Here is a 26420-nt window from a genome sequence, read left to right as displayed (position 1 = left end):
TATCGGTCAAGTACCTGCCTGACAATAAATACTTTGAGAAGAAAGAACATTTAAAAAAGAAAGAAAGGAGGGAGGGAGGAAGGAAGAGAAGGAAGGAAGGAAGGAAGGAAGGAAGGAAGGAAGGAAGGAAGGAAGGAAGGAAGGAAGGAAGGAAGGAAGGAAGGAAGGAAGGAAGGAAGGAAGGAAGGAAGGAAGGAAGGAAGGAAGGAAGGAAGGAAGGAAGGAAGGAAGGAAGGAAGGAAGGAAGGAAGGAAGGAAGGAAGGAAGGAAGGAAGGAAGGAAGGAAGGAAGGAAGGAAGGATCTGCTTATTAAAATAATGGAAACTCTGGTTATAATTCATGGCTACATGTTGCTCCTCATGGTTGTTGAAGAGCCGCTGAGTATTTATCATTTAAGACATGATGCACTGACAGTTGAGTGAGCTGTACTCCTGGAAAGAAATCAGAGCGGGGTGAGATACACTGAGAGAGAGAGACCTCCCGGGAGAGACAACGCTGCCTTTACAGCTTGTCTGCTCATATTTCCCCAGTAAGAGATGAGTGTGGAAGTGAAAACAGGAGTTGCCATAGTTCATCATGATTTAGTGCGGTAATAACGCACACGTTATGAACGTACACGTGAGACAAGTTGGAAATATCGTAACATATGTAATGGTTGCAGGCTTAGACACAATTGTGGTTTATTCCATATACCGTATTTAACCGCTGAACTTGGACAATGGCTGAAAAAGATTTTAAGGCATTTTAAGGCAGGTGGAAATGTTCCTTAACAATAAAGTTACTGCAAAAATACCCCACAGTGTGTGTCGGGGGGGCACAATGGTGATAACACACTGTATGTCTCTGTATCTGCAACTCAGCACTGCTGAGAACAATTAACAATAGTCCATGCATTTAGTAGTGTGCAATAGCCACTGTTATGAGTAAATTAATTAATAAGTGCTATTGTCCTACTCACCTGTTTGATTGCATGCATCAGCTTAGCATAGCAATACACTATGACCAGGAAGGGAATGATGAAACAGAAAACAAAGAGCGAGATGATGTACGAGACGTTGTTGACGCTCTTGGCCATCCAGTCCACGGAACAGGTGGTGCCGGGCCCCTCGGGTCCGTAGCGGCTCCAGCCGAAGAGCGGCGGCAGGGTCCACATCAGTGAGTAGACCCAGGAGAAAGCGATGCCCAAGGCTACCTTCCGGTAGTTGGTGGAGTCGGCCTCGGTTGGGCCCATCATGGTACTGTAACGCTCGTAGGAGAGCACGGCCAGGGAGATTAGGGACACGATGCCTGGGAACGAGAACACAGGCGTACGCTCAGACTATGTAGAACAGGGCCAATACAGGAGTTCATACGGGGGGTCAAGACAACAACACAGACAACACTCCTGACTTCAAACAAACGTTTACCTTTGGGGTGTTCGAACAAAAGGCAGACTAAACAGTAGGAGTGCTCATTACATGGTAACCACTTTATAACAGCAATAAGGCACCTCAGGGGTTTGTGATATATGTCCAATATACCACGGCTAAGGGCTGTGTCCAGGCACTCTGCATTGCGTCGTGCCTAAGAACAGCCCTTAGCCGTGGTATATTGGCCATATACCACACCCCCTCGTGCCTTATTGCTGTTATATTTTTATTTATTTTTATTTAACCTTTATTTAACCAGGAAGGGCTCATTGAGATTTAAAATCTCTTTTTCAAGAGCGTCCTGGCCAAGATAGGCAGCACCAAGTCATTACAAAAAATTACAGACAGACAACATGAAAAACTACAAGTAATCTAGTAAAAAAACATTCATGAATTCACAAGAGTATAACAATATCAAAAACAGCAAATTAAAAACATTGACAGGTCAGGGAATCAGCCTCAAAATCCTTCATCAGAGATTTAAAAACACCAATCGGGACAAGTTCTTCCAGTTTAAAATTATTTTGTAAGGTGTTCCAAGACGATATAAACTGGTTACCATGTAATTAGAGCAGTAAAAATAAATATTTTGTCACACCCGTGGTATATGGACTGATATACCACTTCTGTCAGCCAATCAGCATGCAGGGCTCGAACCACCCAGTTTATAATAGATTATATAATGCTTGAGTGTATGCTGGCATCCTACTGAGGGGAACGGCACCTCCGTACCTTCAGGCTCTGATCAGTCCCTACACCCAAACGAGGGCATTGCGTTCATCCACCTCTGGCCTGCTGGCTCCCCTACCTCTGCGGAAGCACAGTTCCCGCTCAGCCCAGTCAAAACTGTTCGCTGCTCTGGCACCCCAATGGTGGAACAAGCTCCCTCACGACGCCAGGACAGCGGAGTCACTCACCACCTTCCGGAGACATTTGAAACCCCACCTCTTTAAGGAACACCTGGGATAGGATAAAGTAATCCTTCTAACTCCCCCCTTACCCCACCCCACCAAAAAAAAAAAAAAAACCTAACCCTAACCCACTGGCTATAAGGTGAATGCACCAATTTGTAAGTCGCTCTGGATAAGAGCGTCTGCTAAATGACGTAAATGTAAATGTAAATGTACTGGAATGAATTCATATAGGTTGTTATTACTTTGCAAAGAGAGATTCCAATGTACACTATAGAAAATGTAAGTGTGATTGCTTCACATAAAGTATCAAAGGGCATGCAGAATTAAGCTTTTAGACGTTATGGAAGAGGGCCCATTATATCAGCAATTAATTGATGCCACAAAATCTTTCATAGAGCATTGTATCCTTTGTAACCTGTCAATGCACACACTTCCTGCAACCCCGAAACCTGACCCCTCATCTTCTTTATCTTGTTTGTCATTTACTTTGAAGTGAAAATGATCCATGAGGATGTCCTTCACGGCCATTGATTTCCAATAGCAGTGAAGCAGACCCAACCAGTCCTCTAATTTAAAAGTGTGAAACAGACCTTTTTTGCTGTATAGTTCTCCTCAGCTTATAAAGGCAATGGGAGATATTGTCCTTGGGCTCTGTCAGTGCAGGTTGTTTAGGTGTGTGTGCGTGTGTGTGTGTGTCACGATCGTCGGGAACAGATGAGGAGGACCAAGGCGCAGCGTTGCAGACGAACATACTCTTTATTAGATACACGACAAAACAACAAAACGATAACGTGACAGTCAACGGTCTAACACAAACCAACTGGAAACAAGATCCCACCACTATTGTGGGAAAACAGCCTCTATAAATATGGCTCCCAATCAGAGACAACCATCCACAGCTGACACTTGTTGCCTCTGCATGTCTGACAGTGTGTGTGTGTGCACGCAAGCAGGTTCACAGTATTAATAAATTACATTCATGTCTGCGTACATGTGTGATATATTCGCTGTTGACTATCTAAGCCGAAGGCAAAGCTCTGACATATTAGTCACATGTTTACCTCATACGGTCCCGGCTACTAAATTAATGTGGGTTTGCTTGCTCAGGCTGTCAGTAGAAACGTGTGATGTTTTCAATGATACTCTTGACCCACCTGGGCTGGTGAGATTTGTGGCTTTATGAGTTAAAATTGCAATATAAAGAAAATGGCACCAATATACTACAGTATCTCATGGTTTCTATACATAGACATCCAGATAGTCCATATAATAAAGTGTCCAGTATCTTCTCCGTGCTCTGACCCCAGAAAACAGTGACATCTAACATATAATCAAGCAACAAACCATCTAATAAAGTTGATGCTCCGCTGATGGAGAGCTACATACAGCCAACAAATTACTCAAATCAAATCGAATGACTCTAAAATATTGAAAGCCTTTCATCCATGACTCACACAGAGTGACAGCTAATATGAAATCTAATATTCCCGTCGTTATGTGGAGGAACCAACCGGCGTCCGTCCTTGGCCGTCAGGGAATAACGCAAATCTTATTTAAGGTTAATTTGGACTTTTTGTAAACAGGTTATGTTAGTTGGCCAAGCAGATGCCTCTGCCCAAGATTGGGCCAGCTCGCTAGCATGTAATCGACATGGGACTGATTATTCAAAGTAGGGCCTTGTGGAGTGGGACACCAACTCGTTGGACTTCACGTCTTGTCTTTTTAAACTAAGACCCCGGTGTAATCAGAGAGGCCAGCTTAATGTAATATCCTCAAAATAAATGTGATCTGAAGATGAAATTCATTTGAGCAGTTCCCCCATCTTGGGTTAGTCCCTCATGCATTGTGTGTTTTGTTTTTCACAGAAAAATGTGAATAAAGTAAATGTTTTGGTATTATACGGTTTGTCCCACACAAGATGGAATGAAAACAAACACAGGATTAAATTATACCTATATTTGCCAAATAATTGGCTGCCGTCATTTCTGATTTCCATTTTGGCCGATAACTAAACATCTGGAGATGTTTAATCAGTCCAATGTTTCGGACAAGTTTCCCTATCAAATAGATACTTGAGAGCTCACCGCATTTCACCACAACTGTTTTGCAAAAGGTTTTCATGCATACACCCTATATCTGTAGCTCAACCCTAGTCTGTATGGGCTCATATTTGAAGAGTAAGGCTGTACAAAATCTGTACAAAATACATAAACTAGAGTCAGAATCTTTTGTACCATAAGAAAAATATAATCAGCAAGAGAATGAATGGAGGCCCATCGTTAAAGGTTTGGACTCTAGGTATAGAATTGAAATGTACAGTGCCTTCAGAAAGTATTCACACCCCTTGACTTTTTTCCACATTTTGTTGTGTTACAAGGTGGGATTAAAATTGATTTAATTGTCTTTTTTTTTTTTACAACGGTCTACACAAAGTACTCTGTAATGTCAAAGTGGAAGAAAAACTCTAACATTTGTAAACAATTTATGAAATATGAAACACTAATATATCTTGATTACATAAGTATTCAATCCGCTGAGTCAATACATGTTAGCATCACCTTTGGCAGCGATTACAGCTGTGAGTCTTTCTGGGTAAGTCTCTAAGAGCTTTGCACACCTGGATTGGACAATATTTGCACATTATTATTTTTACAGTTCTTCAAGCTCTGTCAAGTTGGTTGCTGATCATTGCTAGACAGCCATTATCAAGTCTTGCTATAGGCACAAAAGGTCAAAGAATCGACACTGACAAGATAGAGTATCTGAAAGCCTAACATAAACTGTGTAGGATTTTTATTTGTATGAACGAAAGGTTAAAGTACAAATGACTGTCTGATATCTGCAAGGCTGTATTGGAATACTGATGCTGTAAAAATCCCACCTCCCATCATATACACTGAGTGTACAAAACACTGGGAACCCCTTCCTATTATTGAGTTGCACCCCCTTTTTCCCTCAGAACAGCCTCAATTTGTCAGGGCATGGACTACAAGGTGTCAGGGTATGGACTACAATTTGTCAGGGCATGGACTACAAGGTGTCAGGGCTGGACTACAATTTGTCAGGGCATGGACTACAAGGTGTCAGGGAGGACTACAATTTGTCAGGGCATGGACTACAATTTGTCAGGGCATGGACTACAATTTGTCAGGGCATGGACTACAAGGTGTCAGGAAATGGACTACAAGGTGTCAGGAAATGGACTACAAGGTGTCAGGGCATGGACTACAAGGTGTCAGGGCATGGACTACAAGGTGTCTGGGAATGGACTACAAGGTGTCAGGAAATGGACTACAAGGTGTCAGGGCATGGACTACAAGGTGTCAGGGCATTGACTACAAGGTGTCAGGGCATGGACTACAAGGTGTCAGGAAATGGACTACAAGGTGTCAGGAAATGGACTACAAGGTGTCAGGGCATGGACTACAAGGTGTCTGGGAATGGACTACAAGGTGTCAGGAAATGGACTACAAGGTGTCAGGTCATGGACTACAAGGTGTCAGGGCATTGACTACAAGGTGTCAGGGCATGGACTACAAGGTGTCAGGAAATGGACTACAAGGTGTCAGGGAATGGACTACAAGGTGTCAGGGCATGGACTACAAGGTGTCAGGGCATGGACTACAAGGTGTCAGGGCATGGAGTACAAGGTGTCAGGGCATGGACTACAAGGTGTCAGGGCATGGACTACAAGGTGTCAGGGCATGGACTACAAGGTGTCAGGGCATTGACTACAAGGTGTCAGGGCATGGACTACAAGGTGTCAGGAAATGGACTACAAGGTGTCAGGAAATGGACTACAAGGTGTCAGGGCATGGACTACAAGGTGTCTGGGAATGGACTACAAGGTGTCAGGAAATGGACTACAAGGTGTCAGGTCATGGACTACAAGGTGTCAGGGCATTGACTACAAGGTGTCAGGGCATGGACTACAAGGTGTCAGGAAATGGACTACAAGGTGTCAGGGAATGGACTACAAGGTGTCAGGGCATGGACTACAAGGTGTCAGGGCATGGACTACAAGGTGTCAGGGCATGGACTACAAGGTGTCAGGGCATGGACTACAAGGTGTCAGGGCATGGACTACAAGGTGTCAGGGCATGGACTACAAGGTGTCAGGGCATGGACTACAAGGTGTCAGGGCATGGACTACAAGGTGTCAGGGCATGGACTACAAGGTGTCAGGGCATGGACTACAAGGTGTCAGGGCATGGACTACAAGGTGGCGAAAGCGTCCCACAGGTATGCTGGCCCTAATTCATTTATTTACTTGCCAATTCCTGTTGTATCATGTTAGGATAAAGGGATTGTGCTTCCCTTTACTGTTAGGCATTCTCACTGACCTTGGTAGAAAACACTAGGCTTATCAGGACCGAATGCAGAGTACAGTTCAACTTCTGAATTCAGCAGGAGCAGACCAAGGTTAAGTTACACGAAAGTCTGAGTTGTGCACGCTTACCTGAACTCTGAATTGGCTCTGAAGTGAGAGGTTATCCCTGGTCAGTGTTTGCTGTCACACAGCTAACAGTGTGGGTGCTGACGAGTGCAGACTTTTGCTTCACACTCTATCGCGCGTATCAAGATGTTTATTCTGATACCAAACTTATACAAATTGTTTGTATACTATGTGTATACTTTCTGTTTTGGTCCCCAAAAGTGATTCTCTCTTATCAGCATGATGTATGAAACATACTGATGATGTATGACGCATAATGATGATGTATGACGCATACTGATGATATATGACGCATAATGATGATGTATGACGCATACTGATGATGTATGACGCATACTGATGATGTATGACGCATAATGATGATGTATGACGCATAATGATGATGTATGACGCATAATGATGATATATGACAGTTCCTACCTGCCTGAGTCCATAACACTGAAACTGAGAAATAATCACTTCAACAGTGACTCTAACAAATGAATTACACCCTGCTGGAGTATCACACAATATAATTTGCAGGATTGCAGGAATATAGATGATTCTTCCTGTACAGCCTATTGAGGCCTGGTTGGATGGACTAATGCACTTTGGACAGTGCAATGTGCAATGCAGCAAGACAGGTTGGCTTTGGGAGATTATGAGGGTGCCCAACACCAAAAACAACAGTAAAAACAAAAACACAAAGAGGTCGACTGATATCTCTTGAATAAGCCAGTCTGGAGTATTTACATCACCAGACAATTGATCTCATGAGACTAAGCCAGCATGGTACAGTTCTAAATCAAATAATCAAGAGAAACTCCAGACATTTGTGAGGGAGTGAAACAGCATCACAGAACGGATAACATTTCACAATTCAGCTCCCTTGAAATCACATGATATTAAGTCAAGGGTATCCTGAATATCCGGTAGACAGCAAAGCGAGCCTTTTACACAGCATGGTTTATCAGTAATTATAAACGGGGTGGTTCAAGCCCTGAATGCTGATTGGCTGACAGACGTGGTATATCAGACCGTCTACTGTACCACAGGTATGACAAAACATTTATTTGTACTGCTCTAATAACGTTGGTAATCACTTTATAATAGCAATAAGGCACCTCAGGGGTTTGTGATATATGGCTATTATACCACGGCTAAGGGTTGTGTCTAGGCACTCTGCATTGTGTCGTGCTTAAGAACAGCCCTTAGCCATGGTATATTGGCCATATACCACACCCCCTCGGGCCTTATTGCTTAAATAGACAGTTATAACACACACAGCTGATTGTGACTGAAGCTCTAAGCATCTTCTGAGCAATATAATTGTATATATCATTCTTGGCGAGGAGGCCTATGGTGAGTCTATCGTCGACTTTACAATATGTCTTGCACTATTGCCACAGTCAACCAACAAAAAATGCGAGGTTGGTGAGAGTACATGACAGCGACCTGCCGGTGCCCTAAAACGCCTTTTCATTATCCTTTGAAGTCAACATATTCCATGGTCACTTTGATGGTAGCCTTCCTGACAGTCCCTGAAAACTATTACCATAGACTAAATAACCGACAGTATATGACTCACAACACGGTCGGAAGGAAGCTTTAAATACTTATAAAAGACTAAACAAAATGTCTAAACACTGTTTGCAAATAAGATGAGTCATTTAATGCATCTGGACGCCAGTGGACGGCAGAGCTATTTTCATGTAGCCTATAGTTACAATGATGAACAACATATTTCAGATTGGTCGATTGATCCGAGATAATTTTTTACTAGCCTGTTTTAAAAAATGTGTATGTCAAGATATTTTTATTTTGTATTTTTTTTAGCTATCAAAAATAAATTAGTGACTAGACTTCAGAGGGGATGTTGCGGTTTAAGAGAATATTTTAAGTTGTGATATATGGAAGTTCTGGGCCATCATCAACCTCGACCTGCAAACCACTGTATGCCGGATGAAGCCTATCGACGTGCTGTTGTGATATTCAAATTAATGTATAAAATAAAACTACCAAGCATAGGCTATCCCCTCTTTACGCATTGTGCTGGCCAGATTCCAAAAGCGCACACAACATCTAGAGTAGCCTACATCTTTTAAAAACACATTTTGAAACATAACCGAACATCAATGGAGCAACTGTACAGTACACTTACCTAATAGTGAATTTGCAAAGCCGTACCATACACACCCACTTTCTCCTATGAGCCATCTTCCCTGTGTACTTGCCGCGAAACTGAACGGAGTTCCCACCACACACACCAGCAGATCACTGAAGGAAATGTTAATCAGTAGCAGGTTGATAGGCGAGCGCAGCACTTTGTAGCGGCGGAAGAGGACGAGAACCAGGAGGTTGTTGAGGAATCCGAAGGTGCCAATAAAGCCCAAACACACAGCGACTATCAGGTTCCCAGTCGGGCTGAGAGTGGTGCGGTACGAGTTGTGTTCCAGGTGCCTGTCTGCAGCACCCGCACACAGCGCGCTATTGGCCCTCGTGCAGCCGCTGAAGCTCACGTTGGACACGATCATCGCAATCCGTTTTCGCGACACAGGTGCGCGCAGTGGATTGAACAAGAGCTAGAGAGTGGTTGGCATTTTTAGGAAAAAGTCGAACAATTTGGGCTTCTGAGTTGACTAACAATCCATTAAAGTTGATGGCAGAGTCACTTGTTGCTTTGAGGAATTTGTTTTCCAAAAGTGGATCAAAATAGGCTACGCGCTCGTTGGGAATGTAGAACTTTGTTTTCTAGTTCAGGGTTTCAAACCAGCACAAAGTTTGACGAGGCTGTGCTCCACCGTGTGGTAGGCTAGTTAAAATCCACACACACCGCTGGACTAGACTTCCTCAGTCAGTGTTTATATTGCTGTACCACTTTCACAGCTGACGTCTACGCCAGGGAACATCACGTCCTCACAGGGTCCGTGGGATGCTATCCGGGATCCTTGGGACGTCCCTATCCCATTTGCAGTTGAAATGTAAAATGGTTGAGTTAAGGGGTTATGGTTAGGATTAAGGTTAGGGTAAGGGTTACGTTTACGGTTTAGGCTATAGACGTCCCAAGGATACCGGATAGCACTGACCGTCCTCACAGGGGGACAAATGACCTGAAAAGCAGTGAGGATGACAGCGAGCGAGCGAACACAAATTATACTGCTGCCACTTCCACTACAGGACAAATGAGCTACAGTAGGCTACACCATCCATATGCTGCCGACTCTCAACTTCTTTTGACTAAAATTTAACCAAACCTAGGCTAAACGGAGTGCTGTGGATGGTTTCAGTGACAGGCTAATGTTATTCTGTGCGGTAGTAACCACCACACGTTCCTGTTGGATGCGGCCGCTGTCCATGGTCCTGCAGCCTGTGTGTGTCCTGAAGTCATAGCCAATTTGACATCACTGTTCTAGAAATCGCCAACAATCAACGGTGCGGACCATTTCAGAATCTCCTGAGTGAAGAGTCGTCTGTTTCAGGCCAATACTGTCCCTGTTGTTTTACTTGCCTTTTCATTCGTAGCACTTAATCACTCCTTAAAATATAAAAAATCAAATGTAAGTCGGTTATGGGCTACATACAGCACGTGCCTGTTTTGTGCTCGCTATCAGTCTGTGTTCGTTGTTAGGGCCATTAATCATTTCTCAGTAAAACAAAGTTAACGTTGCAAATCCACTATAGTCGGTTCGTTATCAGTAAGGTGTGTTTTGTTTTCACAGTAGGTGATGGAGGATCTCAGACTGAGAAGATAGGACATTTCATACCCTTTTTTTTAAAAGATTAGAGCTCCTGTTCAGAGCTCTGATCTTAACAGAGCCAGTGTGGTTTAGGATATATGGGTGAAAGTAATACATTGCCACAAATACTAGCAAATACTTTTTGGGTCTATTTCAATCATTCCACTGTATACTGGACAAGCCTAATGTCACGCCCTGGCTCTGGGGACTTTTATATGTTGAGCCAGGGTGTTAGTTTCTATGTGTTAGTTTCTGGGGGGGGCACACGGCATGGACGACGGGGCTGCTGGAGGCAGCTACAGGGCGAGTTTGTGGACTAGGAGAGGAGGCCACCAGGTTACGGGGGCTATTGGTCAGGAGGGAGAAGGAGAGTGTGGAGGCACGGCAAGAGGAACTGAGTAGGCAGCAGAGGGAGCGGAGGTTTATGAGGAAACCCAGTCCCGCTCCTCGCACCAAGCAAGTGGTGTGTGTCACCAGTCCGGTCCGGCCCGTTCCTGATTCCCGCACAAGGCCAGTGGTGTGTGTTCCCAGTGCGGTCAGGCCCATTCCTGTTCCCCGCACTAAGTTAGTGGTGCGTGTTCCCAGTACGGCCCGACCCGTTCCTGCTCCCCGCACTAAGTTAGTGGTGCGTGTTCCCAGTACGGCCCGACCCGTTCCTGCTCCCCGCACTAAGTTAGTGGTGCGTGTTCCCAGTACGGCCCGACCCGTTCCTGCTCCCCGCACTAAGTTAGTGGTGCGTGTTCCCAGTCCGGCCCGACCCGTTCCCGCTCCCCGCACTAAGTTAGTGGTGCGTGTTCCCAGTCCGGCCCGACCCGTTCCTGCTCCCCGCACTAAGTTAGTGGTGCGTGTTCCCAGTCCGGCCCGACCCGTTCCTGCTCCCCGCACTAAGTTAGTGGTGCGTGTTCCCAGTACGGCCCGACCCGTTCCTGTTCCCCGCACTAGGTTAGTGGTGCGTGTTCCCAGTACGGCCCAACCCGTTCCTGCTCCCCGCACTAAGTTAGTGGTGCGTGTTCCCAGTCCGGCCCGGCCTGTTCCTGCCCCTAGCACCAAGCCTGTGGTGCGCGTCGCCAGCCCGGCCCGGCCTGTTCCTGCCCCTCGCACCAAGCCTGTGGTGCATGTCGCCAGCCCGGCCCGGCCTGTTCCTGCCCTCGCACCAAGCCTGTGGTGCGTATCGCCAGCCCGGCCTGTTCCTGCCCCTCGCACCAAGCCAGTGGTGCACGTCGCCAGCCCGGTCCGGCCTGTTCCTGTCCCTCGCACCAAGCCTGTGGTGCGCGTCGCCAGCCCGGCCCGGCCTGTTCCTGCCCCTCGCACCAAGCCAGTGGTGCGCGTCGCCAGCCCAGTCCGGCCTGTTCCTGCTCCCCGCACCAAGCCATTGGTGCGCGTCGCCAGCCCGGTCCGGCCTGTTCCTGCCCCCCGCACCAACCCAGTGGTGCGTGACGCCAGCCCGGTCCGGCCTGTTCCTGCTCCCGCACCAAGCCAGTGGTGTGCGTCGCCAGCCCGGTCCGGCCTGTTCCTGCTCCCCGCACCAAGCCAGTGGTGCGCTGCGTCGTCAGCCCGGTCCGGCCCGTTCCTGCTCCCCGCACCAAGCCAGTGGTGCGCTGCCGCCAGTCCGGTCCGGTCTGTTCCTGCTCCCCGCACCAAGCCAGTGGTGCACGTCATCAGCCCGGTCCGGCCCGTACCTGCTCCCCGCACCAAGCCAGTGGTGCGCGTCATCAGCCCGGTCCGGCCCATTCCTGCTCCCCGCACCAAGCCTGTGGTGCGCGTCGTCAGTCCGGCACAGCCCGTGCCTGTTTCACCGGTGCCTGGTCAGGTACCGGTCAGCTGCTCCACACCGGAGCCTAAGCAATCTGCTCCACCGATGTCCAGTCCAGCTCCAGCCAGCGGGGCCAGACCAGATCAGGGGCGCTACGGGGGGTTAGTTAGAGGGTGGTGGTCATGCCCGGAGCCGGATCCGCCTCCGAGGCGGAATGCCCACCCGGCCCCTCCCCTGTTGGGTTTAGTTAGTGCGGTCGCAGTCCGCGCCTTTGGGGGGGGGGTACTGTCACGCCCTGGCTCTGGGGACTTTTATATGTTGAGCCAGGGTGTTAGTTTCTATGTGTTAGTTTCTGGGTGTTAGGTTCTATGTTTCGTTTTCTATGTTCGCCGGGGTGGTTCCCAATTAGAGACAGCTGTGGCTCGTTGTCTCTGATTGGGAACCATACTTAGGCAGCCTGTTGTGCACTTGTCTTTTGTGGGATCTTGTTCCGTGTAGGTTTGTGTTTATGACCGAGGACTTCACGTTTCATTTTGTTGTTTTGTTGCTGTGTGTAAGTACTCAATAAAAGATGTACGCATTTCACGCTGCGCCTTGGTCCAATCATTACGACGATCGTGACACCTAAACTAACCTCAAGTATTTGCAAGTATTTTACATACAGTGCATTCGGAAAGTATTTTCCACGTTTTGTTAAGTTACAGCCTTATTAAAACATGGATTAAATAGTTTTTTCCCTCATCAATCTACACACAATACCCAATAATGTCAAAGCAAAAACAGGTTTTTAGAATTTTTTGCAAATGAATAAAAAATAAAAAACTGAAATAACAAATTTTTCATAAGTATTCAGACCCTTTACTCAGTACTTTGTTGAAGCATCTTTGGCAGCGATTACAGCCTTGAGTCTTCTTGGGTATGATGCTACAAGCTTGGCACACCTGTATTTGGGCAGTTTCTCCCATACTTCTCTGCAGATCCTCTCAAGCTCTGTCAGGTTGGATGGGGAGCGTCGCTGCACATCTATTTTCAGGTCTCTCCAGAGATGTTAGATCGGGTTCAAGTCCGGGCTCTGGCTGGGCCACTCAAGGACATTCAGAGATTTGTCCCGAAGCCACTCCTGCGTTGTCTTGGCTGTGTGCTTAGGGTTGTTGTCCTGTTGGAAGGTGAACCTTCGTCCCAGTCTGTCTCTCTGTGCTTTGCTCCATTCATCTTTCCCTTGATGCTGATTAGTCTCCCAGTCCCTGCTGCTGAAAAACATCCCCACAGCGTGATGCTGCCACCACCATGCTTCACCGTAGGGATGGTATTGGCCAGGTGATGAGCGGTGCCTGGTTTCCTCCAGACATGACGTTTGGCATTCATGCCAAAGAGTTTAATCTTGGTTTCATCAGACCAGATAATCTTGTTTCTCATGGTCTGAGTGTCCTTTAGGTGCCTTTTGGCAAACTCCAAGCTGGCTGTCATGTGCCTTTTACTGAGGAGTGGCTTCGGTCTAGCCACTCTACCATAAAGGCCTGATTGGTGGAGTACTGCAGAGATGGTTGTCCTTCTGGAAGGTTCTCCCATCTCCACATAGGAACTCTGGAGCTCTGTCAGAGTGACCATCGGGTTCTTGGTCACCTCCCTGACCAAGGCCCTTCTCCCCCAATTGCTCAGTTTGGCCGTGCGGCCAGCTCTAGGAAGAGTCTTGGTGGTTCCAAACTTCTTCCATTTAAGAATGATGGAGGCCACTGTGTTCTTCGAGACCTTCAATGCTGCAGACATTTTTTGGTACCCTTCCCCAGATCTGTGCCTCGACACAATCCTGTCTCGGCGCTCTACGGACAATTCCTTCGACCTCATGGCTTGGCTTTTGCTCTGACATGCACTGTCAACTGTGGGACCTTATAAAGATAGGTGTGTGCCTTTCCAAATCATGTCCAATCAATTGAATTTACCACAGGTGGACTCCAATCAAGTTGTAGAAACATTTAAAGGATGATCAATGGAAACAGGATGCACCTGAGCTCAATTTCGAGTTTCATATCAAAAGGTCTGAACTTATGTAAATAAGGTATTTCCGTTTTTTTATAAATTAGCCAACATTTCTAAAAACCTGTTTTCGCTTTGTCATTACGGTGTATTGTATGTAGATTGATGAGGGGAAAACAAATATTAATCCATTTTAGAATAAGGCTGCAACGTAACAAAATGTGGAAAAAGTCAAGGGGTCTGAATACTTTGGCAGCCAGGTCTTAACAACAATTTTTTTTCCAGCTCACAGACATTCAGTAGTAAGAGCCAGGTGCACAATTAAATTATTTTTGAACTTTTTGTTTCTCCTTTTGGGTGTGTTTCCCCACAGTCACATCCCATTGTTTCTGTGTTTATTCTCGCTTGTCGTACAAGTAGAGTTCTAAAGGTGCTATTGAGATATACTGTATGTAGTACAGTGACAGAGCTACTAGGCAGTTCAGGCTTGATTTAAACAGTTCCTTTGGATTCCTTGTTGTTTTCCTCAACCCCCCCCCATGCTATAATGGGCATAATGCATTTCTGAATGGAATCGCATGACTCCCTGACTGACTTGTGAAAGTAACTCTCTTGAAATATTACATTTTACATTTCAGTCATATTAGCAGACGCTCTTATCCAGAGCGACTTACAGGAGCAATTAGGGTTAAGTGCCTTGCTTAAGGGCACATCAACAGATTTTTCACCTAGTCGGCTCAGAACCAGCAACCTTTCGGTTACTGGCACAACGCTCTTAACCACTAAGCTACCTGCCGCTATTACCTGCTAGCCTGCATGGAGCACCAAGCAGGTCTCTCATGTCATGGACCGTTATAATCGACCTGTTCAGAGAGAGTTGCTGTGAATTCCATGCTACTTTCTTTTTATTTATTTTTGTTTTAATTATCTCTGTCAGTGTATAAATTTGAAAAGCATGTTGCCTATTGTCTGTCTAAATCCCATTTTTTATTGATATGTTTAATAATGTTAAAAAAATACCACACACAAAAAAAAACTGCCTTCAATCTGTAAAGCTGAAGTGTTACGGATTCCGCAATAGAAATGTAAAGGTAATTTCCGATTGAGCTGATATATGCAGCGTTTACTGTGAATGTGGTCTCCGCTAAAGCCTTTACATTTCGATCACGCTGAAAAGCTGAACTTCCGCGATACGGATTAAATAAAGCCCCTAGTAGCCTATTGATTTGATGACATAATGGAAATCTGCAAAAATGGCAACTTGATGACTAATGCATGATTTTGAAAATGTACAACTCACTCATAAAAAACTATATTCTACAGTATATAAGGAATCTGCATGTAATTGCATGTTAATTAAGCAAAACTTAGCGCCAAGGGGCCTATTCATTATGGTGAAACACTCAGAACACCGCATATAGAAATGCAACATTTAGAATGGCACCTACAGCACTCTCTAATATATAGAACACATAGAATTAGAATGAATCAACAGTGAGTCGTGTCATTTCTATTTGCCAACGTTCTGAAACTTCCGTGCCCCATTGCATAAACTCAAAGGAACCTATTATATTCCTTGATAAACTTGGAAACTGCTGATGATGACATAAGTACTCTGAATCACATTGCATGGACGTTTTCCAGATGTTCATTGCGGCCAGACCTCTCCTGTCCAACATTTTTAAAGAAGCCTGATTTCTCAGTGCGGGTAATTGTAACCCACGTAAGAACGCCTTTACTTTAACCGTCCATTATGAGGAAGAAGACCGCATTTGAATCATGTGACCAATCATTTAGTGTAGGCTGTAGGCTACATGTTTCTATACATGTAGCCTACAGCCTACGCTAAGTGGTTTGGGAGTTATAAACTCATTGATGTAATGTAAAACTATTCTTACACCTGCACGAAGGAAAGTGATTTCTCTTGGATCCACACTTCCGTTGTCTTTTTTTTTAAAGCTTAATTATCCATGAAAATAGCATGGCGACATTTAATATGACAAATGTCTTCCCGATACGCAGCCCTAATTGGGTTGGATTAAGACATTTTAGGTCCTCTTCTGAATACAATTTCCATTTAATAATCTCAGTGGGCCTTCCGTGATATTTCAACAAGGTTTTCAGGTCAATACTGTAGATAGAATTCAGAGAGCTATCCTTGTACAAGAAGACATTACTAAAGTCACAAGGTTATTGGGCTTAACCTTTAACCTTTATTCAGGACATTCTCAACTGGATGTTGGATGGTTCCATTAATGAGTGTCATGTTTGTGAGTCCAATGTAATACCAAAGAACAAAACCTTAGGCTATTATTAGTTGAATCAGTGTGACTATTGTCCATGTACAGTGAGGGAAAAAAGTATTTGATTCCCTGCTGATTTTGTACGTTTGCCCACTGACAAAGAAATGATCAGTCTATAATTTTAATGGTAGATTTATTTGAACAGTGAGAGACAGAATAACAACAAAAAAATGTTCTAAATTAACTTGCATTTTAATGAGGGAAATAAATATTTGACCCCTTAGTACTTGGTGGAAAAACCCTTGTTGGCAATCACAGAGGTCAGACGTTTCTTGTAGTTGGCCACCAGGTTTGCACACATCTCAGGAAGGATTTTGTCCCACTCTTCTTTGCAGATCTTCTCCAAGTCATTAAGGTTTTGAGCCTGACGTTTGGCAACTCGAACCTTCAGCTCCCTCCACAGATTTTCTATGGGATTAAGGTCTGGACACTGGCTAGGCCACTCCAGGACCTTAATGTGCTTCTTCTTGAGCCACTCCTTTGTTGCCTTGGCTGTGTGTTTTGGGTCATTGTCATGCTGGAATACCCATCCACGACCCATTTTCAATGCCCTGGCTGAGGGAAGGAGGTTCTCACCCAAGATTTGACAGTACATGGCCCCGTCCATCGTCCCTTTGATGCGGTGAAGTTGTCCTGTCCCCTTAGCAGAAAAAACACCCCCAAAGCATAATGTTTCCACCTCCATGTTTGACAGTGGGGATGGTGTTCTTGGGGTCATAGGCAGCATTCCTCCTCCTCCAAACACGGCGAGTTGAGTTGATGCCAAAGAGCTCCATTTTGGTCTCATCTGACCACAACACTTTCACCCAGTTCTCCTCTGAATCATTCAGATGTTCATTGGCAAACTTCAGACGGCCCTGTATATGGGGCGGCAGGTAGCTTAGTGGTTAAGAGCGTTGTGCCAGTAATCGAAAGGTCCCCAAGCCGACTAGGTGAAAAATCTGCCGATGTGCCCTTGAGCAAGGCACTTAACCCTAATTGCTCATGTAAGTCACTCTGGATAAGAGCGTCTGCTAAATTATGTACATGTATATGTGCTTTCTTGAGCAGGGGGACCTTGCGGGCGCTGCAGGAGTTCAGTCCTTCACGGCGTAGTGTGTTACCAATTGTTTTCTTGGTGACTATAGTCCCAGCTGCCTTGAGATCATTGTCAAGATCCTCCTGTGTAGTTCTGGGCTGATTCCTCACCGTTCTCATGATCATTGCAACTCCACGATGTGAGATCTTGCATGGAGCCCCAGGCCGAGGGAGATTGACAGTTATTTTGTGTTTCTTCCATTTGCGAATAATCGCACCAACTGTTGTCACCTTCTCACCAAGCTGCTTGGTGATGGTCTTGTAGCCCATTCCAGCCTTGTGTAGGTCTACAATCTTGTCCCTGACATCCTTGGAGAGCTCTTTGGTCTTGGCCATGGTGGAGAGTTTGGAATCTGATTGATTGATTGCTTCTGTGGACAGGTGTCTTTTATACAGGTAGCAAACTGAGATTAGGAGCACTCCCTTTAAGAGTGTGCTCCTAATCTCAGCTCATTACCTGTATAAAAGACACCTGGGAGCCAGAAATCTTTCTGATTGAGACGGGGTCAAATACTTATTTCCCTCATTAAAATGCAAAACAATTTATAAGATTTTTGACATGCGTTTTTCTGGATTTTTTGGTTGTTATTCTGTTTCTCACTGTTCAAATAAACCTACCATTAAAGTTATAGACTGATCATATCTTTGTCAGTGGGAAAACGTACAAAATCAGCAGGGGTTCAAATACTTTTTTCCCTCACTGTACCCCCAGTGCAGACTAATAAACCAACTACTATGTTTTTCCCTATGTTTCTTATTGAAAATAATTTAATAATAAATTACACAATAAAAACAATAGACCAACTATTCCACTTGGTCAGATTACATTCTTGTGGAAATAGTATTTGATACCTCTTATATCCCAATATGAAGTTGTGAGATCTTTTGTGGACATAGAACTTTAAAGGCCCAATGTAGCTGTTTTTATCTCAGTATAATAATATAATATGCCATTTAGCAGACGCTTTTATCCAAAGCGACTTACAGTCATGCGTGCATACATATTATTTTTTTTTACGTATGGGTGGTCCCGGGGATCGAACCCACTACCCTGGCGTTACAAGCGCCATGCTCTACCACAGTATCAAATCATTTATTTCTCAATTAAGTACATTTCTGTAATAGTTTCCTATTAAAATGGTAAAAAAATAAACAAAAATAGCTTTTTAGACAAAAACTATTTCTCAAGACAGATTTTTGCTTTTTCTGAGAACCGATCTACGACCACCAGGACTGTGGTGAAGCCGTCAGAACGTGGAAGGTCGGTGACAAAGTCTATGGACAGGTGTGACCAAGGTCGCTGAGGCACTGGGAGAGGACCTAGTTTGCCTGGCGGGGCGTTCCGAGGTGTCTTCGTTTGGGCACATACGGAACAGGAGTTGATATAGCGGGAGACATCAGTAGCCAAGGTGTGCCACCAGTATTTTTGTGAGAGAGAATACCGGAGTGTTCTGCCGTAAGGGTGGTGTGCGCCCAGATCAGCAGGCGGTCACGGACCGTGGTGGGTACATACACGCGCCACGGAGGGGCGTTGGCAGGCGCTGGGTCCTCCTGAGCCGCCAGGCGGATGTCTTCGTCCACATCCCAAACGACATGTGCCACGATGAGAGACGGAGGCAGGATAGGACGCCCCAGATCCTTCCTTTCTCTGGTATGCATCCTGGAGAGTGCGTCAGCTTTCACATTCTGGGATCCTGGGCGGTAGGACAGAATAAACTGAAAGCGAGTAAGAAATTGGGCTTTACGAGAGTTCATCCGTTTTGCTGCCCGTATGTGCTCCAAGTAAGAATCCAGAATGGATGGACTGCGCCCTCCAGCCGGTGTCTCCATTCCTCCAGAACGAGGACCCCCGCCAACAGCTCCCTGTCTCCAACTCCATAGTTCCTCTCTGCGGGGTAACCTTTTTCAAGAAAAAAAGCACAGGGATCCATTTTCTCTGGCTTACCTTGTCGCTGGGAGTGGACCCCCCCTCCCCACGCCCTCCTCAGATACGTCCCCCTCCAGGATGAAAGGACGAGCTGGATCTGGGTGTTTTAGGAGGGGCGCTGTGGTGAACCTCTCCTTCAGCCTCTTGAATGCAGCGTCAGCCTCAGGGTTCCAGGCCAGCTTCTGAGGCCCCCCCCTTCAGGAGAGAGGTGAGCGGGGCGGCTATGGAGCTGAAGGACCTGATGAAACGCCGGTAGAAATTTGGGAAGCCCAGGAAGCTCTGTAGGCCCTCGATGGTGGTGGGGACTGGCGTCCATCTTCGCTCTTTCTATGAACACCCCCTGAGGACTGATCCTGTATCCCAGGAAGGAGATGGCCTGTTGGTGGAATTCGCATTCCTCCCCCTTCACCAACAGGCTGTGTTCCCGGAGGCGGAGTAGGACAGCTCGGACGTCCCTGTTGTGCTCTTCGAACGTAACCTAGTAGATCAGGATAACGTCGATGTACACCACCACCTGTCTACTCAGCATGTCTCGGAACACGTCATTGACGAAGAACTGGAACACGGAAGGTGCGTTGGCGATGCCGTAGGGCATGACGCAGTATTCATAGTGGACTGAGGTAGTGCTGAATGCCGTCTTCCACTCGTCTCCTTCCCAGATTCGGATCAGGTTGTAGGCACTCCTCAGGTCCAGGGAGGGGGTACCGGTACTTGGTGGTGACTGCGTTCAGCCCCCGGTAGTCAATGCACAACCTCAGTCCTCCGTCTTGGCCACAAAGAAGAAGCTGGCAGAGGCAGGAGAGGTAGAGCGTCTGATGAACCCCTGTTTCAGGGTCTACGCCACATACTTCTCCATGGCAGTCTCCGCTATGGAGAGGGAGTAAATGCGGCTCTTCGGGGGGTATTGTCTCTACAGCAGGTCAATGGCGCAGTCCCAGGGCCTGGGAGGAGGGAGACACTTAGCCTTGGAGGCAGAGAAGACATTGGAGAGATCTGCGTACTCACGTGTAATGTTGGACTGGAGGGTGGACTCCGGACTCTCCACTGATGTGGAACAACAAACCACCGGCTGGCAGGTCCTCTGGCATGAGGGGGACCAGGCTGTGATCCTCTTGGTGATCCAATTGATGGTGGGGTTGTGTAGTCTGAGCCAGGGCAATCCCAAGACGATCCGGTGAAGGGGTGACGTGACGATGTGGAAAGACAGCTCCTCGTGGTGCTCCGGTAGTGTGGGAATGGTGATGGTGATGGGGAGAGTGACGTGGGTAATGGTCCCTGATCCAAGTGGTTTGTTGTCCAGCGATGTGACGTGTAGCTGAGAAGGCAGTGGCACGGTGGGAAACCCCGATTCAGAGACCAGCTCCCTATCGATAAGGTTCCCCACTGATCTGGAATCTATCATTGCCATGGAAAGCAAAGAGAAGGAAGAACCATTCACCGTTAGTGGAACTAAAACCAATGGTTTGGTTACAGGTGATGACGGAACACTCATGGAGCGGCGACAGGAGTCAAACCGCCTAGATAGGGAGCTGCCAGGAGATCTGTGGTCCGTGGTGGTGTAGGGGGTGCTGCCCACCTCCATGGGTGAGGACTCGGAGGCAGGGCGGTTTCCATAGCTCAGATGGGGGTGAGCGTTGAGGCTCCGGGAGGTGTTGGGAACGCCGTCGGTCTCTCAACATGTTGTCAAGACGAATGGACATGGCGATGAGGGTATCAAGGTCCATCTCGTCATCCCGACATGTGAGTTCCGTGGTGATGTCCTCCCGCAAGCATCTCCTGAAGGCCGTGTGCAGAGCATGCTCATTCCAGCCGGACGACGCCGCCACCGTGCGATAGCTCAGGGCATACTCGAACGCGGCCCACTCTCCCTGTTGTAGCCGAAGGAGACGCTCAGCCCCGTCCTTTCCCTCTGTGGGATGATCGAACACCGCCCAGAACCGAGCGAGGAAGGTGGTGTAGGGAAGCGCCGCAGACTCACCTCCTTCCCAGACTGCCGTGGCCCAATCCTTTCCCTCAGTAGCAAAATCACCAGCGCTATCCTGGCTTGGGCCGATGGAGATGCCCCACGCTGACGCGCCAGATACAGTGAAACCTGTAGCAGGAAGCCTCTACATTTAGTTGTTTAGTTTACTTAACACTGAGCAAGAGAACAACAAAGAGCGAGTACACAACAAGACACTAACAATCACACACAACACAACACTGAACAGTCCAGGGCTATATATGGGTGGTGATAAGATGATGAGGTGCAGGTGTGCTGGAGGTGATTACGGTGTGTTGGGTTTCCATTCCGGTGTTGCCGAGGTGGTGTGCTCAGACCGGTGGCTCAGTAGACCAGCGAATCAGAGCGCCGGAGGGGAGCAACGGGAGGAGACGTGACATTCAGTTGCAAGCATATAATCATTATACCGCTTGTCTTTGTAGAAGAAACACTTGAGTCTCCACACTTTTGCTGTTTGATTACGTGGCAATTTCCTGGAATCTTGGAACATGGTCTCATAACTGTAAATGTTTATTCAAGAACCCATTCTCTGAGCCTTGTTGTGTGGCTCGCATGTAATACACAAGGCTGTCTTTACTCTGCTTGATGATAGCTTTTCTCTCCTGGGTTCTGTGCCTGTCTAGTGAAAGGATGAAAGCCGTCTATCCAGAAAAGCTGTGTTGAAGGTTGTGAGAAATGGAGAGTACACTGTATCCACCTATAGAAACGGACCATAAAGAACACATATATAACAAGCCATTTAGCAGACACTTTTATCCAAAGTGACTTACAGTCATGTGCGCATACATTTTTACGTGTGGGTGGTCCCGGGGATCGAACCCACTACCCTGGCGTTACAAGCACCATACTCTACCAATTCAGCTACAGAGGACCACACATAGTCCCATGATGTAAGTTGTTGAATACTGTTATGTCTCGTGGGTTTCATCACCACATCTTTCTAACAATTCAATAACGACGAGACGGGAGACAGGAATCAGCTCAACCATTTATGTAGAACATGCTCAGTCTTAACACATAGAACCCTGCGGCACAACCCCAATACATCCCATCTCCTCCCCTACAGTAAAAGTTCTGGCCCACTCGCGACTGGTGGTTCTGTCGGTGTGGCTTTACTCAACAGTAACTCATCTGTGTGCCTTCTCCAGATGACGTCCTCTGCAGTCTGGACAGTGTGGGACACAGGACCAGTCTGATCAATGACTGTAGCAGGAACCCACTTTGGTCCATTGAGGTAGTTCCCAGCTAAGACAGTTTCTCCAGGATCGAAAAGCTCTGTCCTTTGCTTTTCAGTTCACATCGTTTTGACTTGACTCTGTTGACGTCGCACTGTATCCTTTGCGTCGGAGGTTTGAGTAGGTCAAAGCGTGCCTCTCTCTTCGTGAGTAGTGATGCAGGCAATGCCTTGGTGGTTGTGTGTAGGATAGCAGGAAGCTGTTCAAGCATTGTTGCAGTGTCCCTTGACCCTGAGACGCTTTTAAGGCATGTTTCATGGTCTGTACAAACTCTGGCCACTTGCTATGACCACAATAAACATTCTGTCTTCAAATGGACCTGTGAAGTCGATGTATATGCGTTGACACGCCTCCTACGGCCAATCCAACGGATGAAGAGGTGCAAGTTGAGGTTTGTTGCAAACCTTCTGACATGAGGAACATGTTTTCGCTTTCTCTTTCAATGCTTCCATCCAAACCAGGCCACCAGCAATAGCTTTGAGCGATTTCCATCATGCAAACCCATTCCGCAATGACCTGAGTGTAGCTGTTGCAACACTGGTTTCCTCAGCGAAGGCGGAATGATAACTCTCCTCCCCCCACAGCAGACAATCCGGACTGTACTGACAGCTCAAAAGGTAAGGTTTCAGTTCCGGAGCATCTTCTACGACTTTACCTTTAACGATAATGTCCATCACTTTAGATAACACCAGGTTGTTTCCGGTGTTTCTATGAACTTGTGTTGAAGTGACTGGTGCATTTTCCACTTGTCTGAAGTAGAATATGTCCACTTGGTGTGACTCTGGCTTGACCAAAAGGTAGTGGTAACCTGGAAAGTCCATCATTGTTGCAGTGCAGTTCTGACTTGCTGTACTTGGGGCGTCCAAGATAGCCTTGAACTTGAACGGAGCCTTGTGAAGACCTGTGGCGTCAATGATGTGTCCGAAGTATTCAACCGATGATTGAAAGAATGCACATTTGTCCTTACGAACTCGCAGTCCGTAGTCCTTCAACATCTGTAAGGTCGCATCAAAGTTTCGAAGATGGTTTTCTTTGTCTTTTCCAGTTACGAGGATGTCATCCAGGTGGCATTGTTCTCCTAGCAATCCACTCAAGATCTGGTCCATCGCCCTCTGGAACAGCATTGGTGCACTTGTGATTCCAAACGGTAGAAGACAGTACCTGAAGAGCCTCTTGTGTGTCACAACGAAGGTCAGCAGCTCCTTTGACTTTTCATCCACGTGCATCTGCAAGTAGGCTTGGCAGAGGTCAATTTTGCTGAACTTTTGACCCCCAGCTAAGCCTGCGAAAAGGTTGTTGATGTGTGGTAGCGGATACTGCTCAGCGGACAACACAGGGTTAACTGTGACTTTAAAGTCTCCACATATCCTGATTCTACCATCCTTCTTAAGGACTGGTATGATGGGTGTTACCCCTTCACTCACGCTGACCAGCTCCAGTACTTTGTTCTTGACTAAAGCGTCCAAGTCAACTTTTGTTCTGATAGCGTAAGGTACTGGTTGTGCTTTGAAAAACGTTGGTTTGCTGTCTATGCTTAATGCTAAGCTTGACTGTAATGTATTTCATGATACCCAGCTCTCCATTAAAAACTTCTCCATGTTTCTTTAAGATGGTGGGAAGGCCTGTGTCTCCATGTGTCATTGTACGCACTGATGGTCAGTCCAGGGTGACTTTCTCCAACCATGAACGTCCCAGTAGTGATGGATAGTCTTCTTTCACAACGTAAAGTGGCAGCTTTTCAATTTGTTCTGTTTAACTGAACTCTGATCTCAGTGATGCCGCTCACGGCAACAGATTCACCTGTGTAAGTCTTTAACACGATGCGTGCTGGCTGAAGTGAAAGGTGTTTCAGTGTCTTTTTGTAGACTGTGTCTGACACAAGAGATACAGCTGCCCCCTGTGTCAATCTCCATACGTGCCGGCAGCCCCTCTAGTAAGGGAGAGACATAGTCGCCATGTGGCCGCCCAGCAGCAGTCAGTATATTCAGTGTCACTTCCTGGTTTGATGAGTCACTGACCTCAGTGTTCTCCTGATCAACAACGTGGACACGTCTCTTTTTCTTTCGTTGGAATGTCTCTTTCTTGTTTTCAGTCTTTGACGTTTTCTCTGAGCTTTTTTTTGTGTCTGCATGCTCGTTCCACGTGGCCCTTTTTTACCACAGGCTGGGCAATCCATGTCTTTACACCAGCATGTAGATGCCTGATGTCCCACTTTGCCACAGTGGAAGCCTGTGCCTTGATTTCCCTGTCTCTGATTTTCAGTTGCAACACTTTTCCTGATGAACTCAACTGCTGAGCCTCTTTAGCAGCTAGTTCCATGGACACACTGACTTCAATGGCCTTTGCCAAGGTCAGATTACTTTCAGTCAACAGTCTCTTGTGTAGCTTCACTCCATAGCCCACATAATAGTCTGTATCCAATGGTGTCATTTAAACATCATTCAACTCACAGTACTCTGATAGCTTGTTAAAACGCAACAGCAAACATTGTCATTGATTCTCCCTCATTCACTTCACTCACTGACGTTTCATCCTTAAAGTTCGCTCATTTAGCAGTTTTTATTTCCAAAGTTCGTCCTCAAAGTTGAATAAACGTCCTTTCCTTTCTCCCCGTTGTAAACTACTAAAGCCATCACTCATCACCAGTGAAACTGAAGTTAAGGTTATTGGAATCAATGCTCAATATCCACAGCCACAGCTTCTGTTGTCTAAGCTGAGCAAAGCAGAAATATATTGGGTAGCACTGCAACTAATCACTTTGCCAGGGTTTTCAACAAGGTCACTGTCGCTTATCACACAAATAATCAAATTATGATGGGATATTACTGTGAGTAAGCCAATGTACAGCATTGTCTCAAGACCTGATACATTTAAATGCAATTGCATGATAATACATTCTGTTGATGGTGTAATCTCATCAAAGCTTCCAACAAAAACAGATTCATTATCATTGTTTTATTACTGTTTGTGTGTGTGTGTGTGTGTGTGTGTGTGTGTGTGTGTGTGTGTGTGTGTGTGTGTGTGCCTTTGCTGTACCAGCAGTTATGAAGTAAAAACAAGAATTGCACAATACAGAGTATACAATCAAGTCTGTCCTGTGTGTAACAGCCCATAAGAGTCACCTATAGACATGGAATCATTGAATTGGTCAATTCACCCCAAGTGAGTAGCGAGCATCATCCTCCCAATGACGGTTAGTCATTACTCTTCGTCAATTAAACGGAAAATTAGGAGCTTGAAACAATGCACCATTAAAGCCTCAATACCCACAGCCATCACCTTCCTAACTTGTCAAAGCTGAGCAGGCAAAAAAATATGTAGCAATGAATGGAACTGCTCTGGCTTTACCCTCAGGGAGCCACTGCCATTTCATGAGCACACGGACAAGAAGAAGCAGGGGACCATAGCCTTTTGGGGACCCTAATATACATTTTGTTGGGGGCCCCCCCCCCCACCTTGCGGGCAAAATATTTTGACGGCGGAGAGACATTTGTTTTGAGTTAACTTCCTGCAATTCTACACATTTTGCCATGGGGCATATAGAAAATGTTGCAGATTTTAAGCAAGTTTGCTGCAATTCTATGTCACGCCCTGGCTCTGGGGACTCTAACGGGCGGCAGGTAGCTTAGTAGTTAAGAGCGTAGTGCCAGTAAC

General features: G+C 46.3%; 1 protein-coding gene across 1 annotated transcript; it reads right to left on the bottom strand.

Moving 5' to 3' along the window:
• Positions 1 to 392: 392 nt before the first annotated feature.
• Positions 393 to 9292, bottom strand: LOC121581637 (opsin-3-like). The gene is made up of 3 exons (XM_041897125.2): positions 8920 to 9292; positions 959 to 1287; positions 393 to 431 (listed from the first exon to the last, which is right to left on the bottom strand). Exons 1-3 carry the CDS (start codon positions 9290 to 9292, stop codon positions 393 to 395), a joined length of 741 nt encoding a protein of 246 aa, XP_041753059.1.
• Between the last annotated feature and the right edge of the window lie 17128 nt (positions 9293 to 26420).

The sequence above is a fragment of the Coregonus clupeaformis genome, chromosome 14 (genome assembly GCF_020615455.1).
Source record: "Coregonus clupeaformis isolate EN_2021a chromosome 14, ASM2061545v1, whole genome shotgun sequence".
Classification (NCBI taxonomy): Eukaryota; Metazoa; Chordata; class Actinopteri; order Salmoniformes; family Salmonidae; genus Coregonus; species Coregonus clupeaformis.
This window is presented reverse-complemented; position numbering and strand designations above follow the sequence as displayed.

Bases quoted from the DNA above. Each gene is read 5' to 3' on its own strand.
- LOC121581637 (XM_041897125.2), bottom strand. From the start codon at position 9,292: ATGATCGTGTCCAACGTGAGCTTCAGCGGCTGCACGAGGGCCAATAGC. The intron at 1,288-8,919 runs GTAAGTGTACTG...TCTCGTTCCCAG, and splicing joins CTTTGCAAATTCACTATTAG to GCATCGTGTCCCTAATCTCC. The intron at 432-958 runs GTGAGTAGGACA...ATTTCTTTCCAG, and splicing joins TGATGCATGCAATCAAACAG to GAGTACAGCTCACTCAACTG.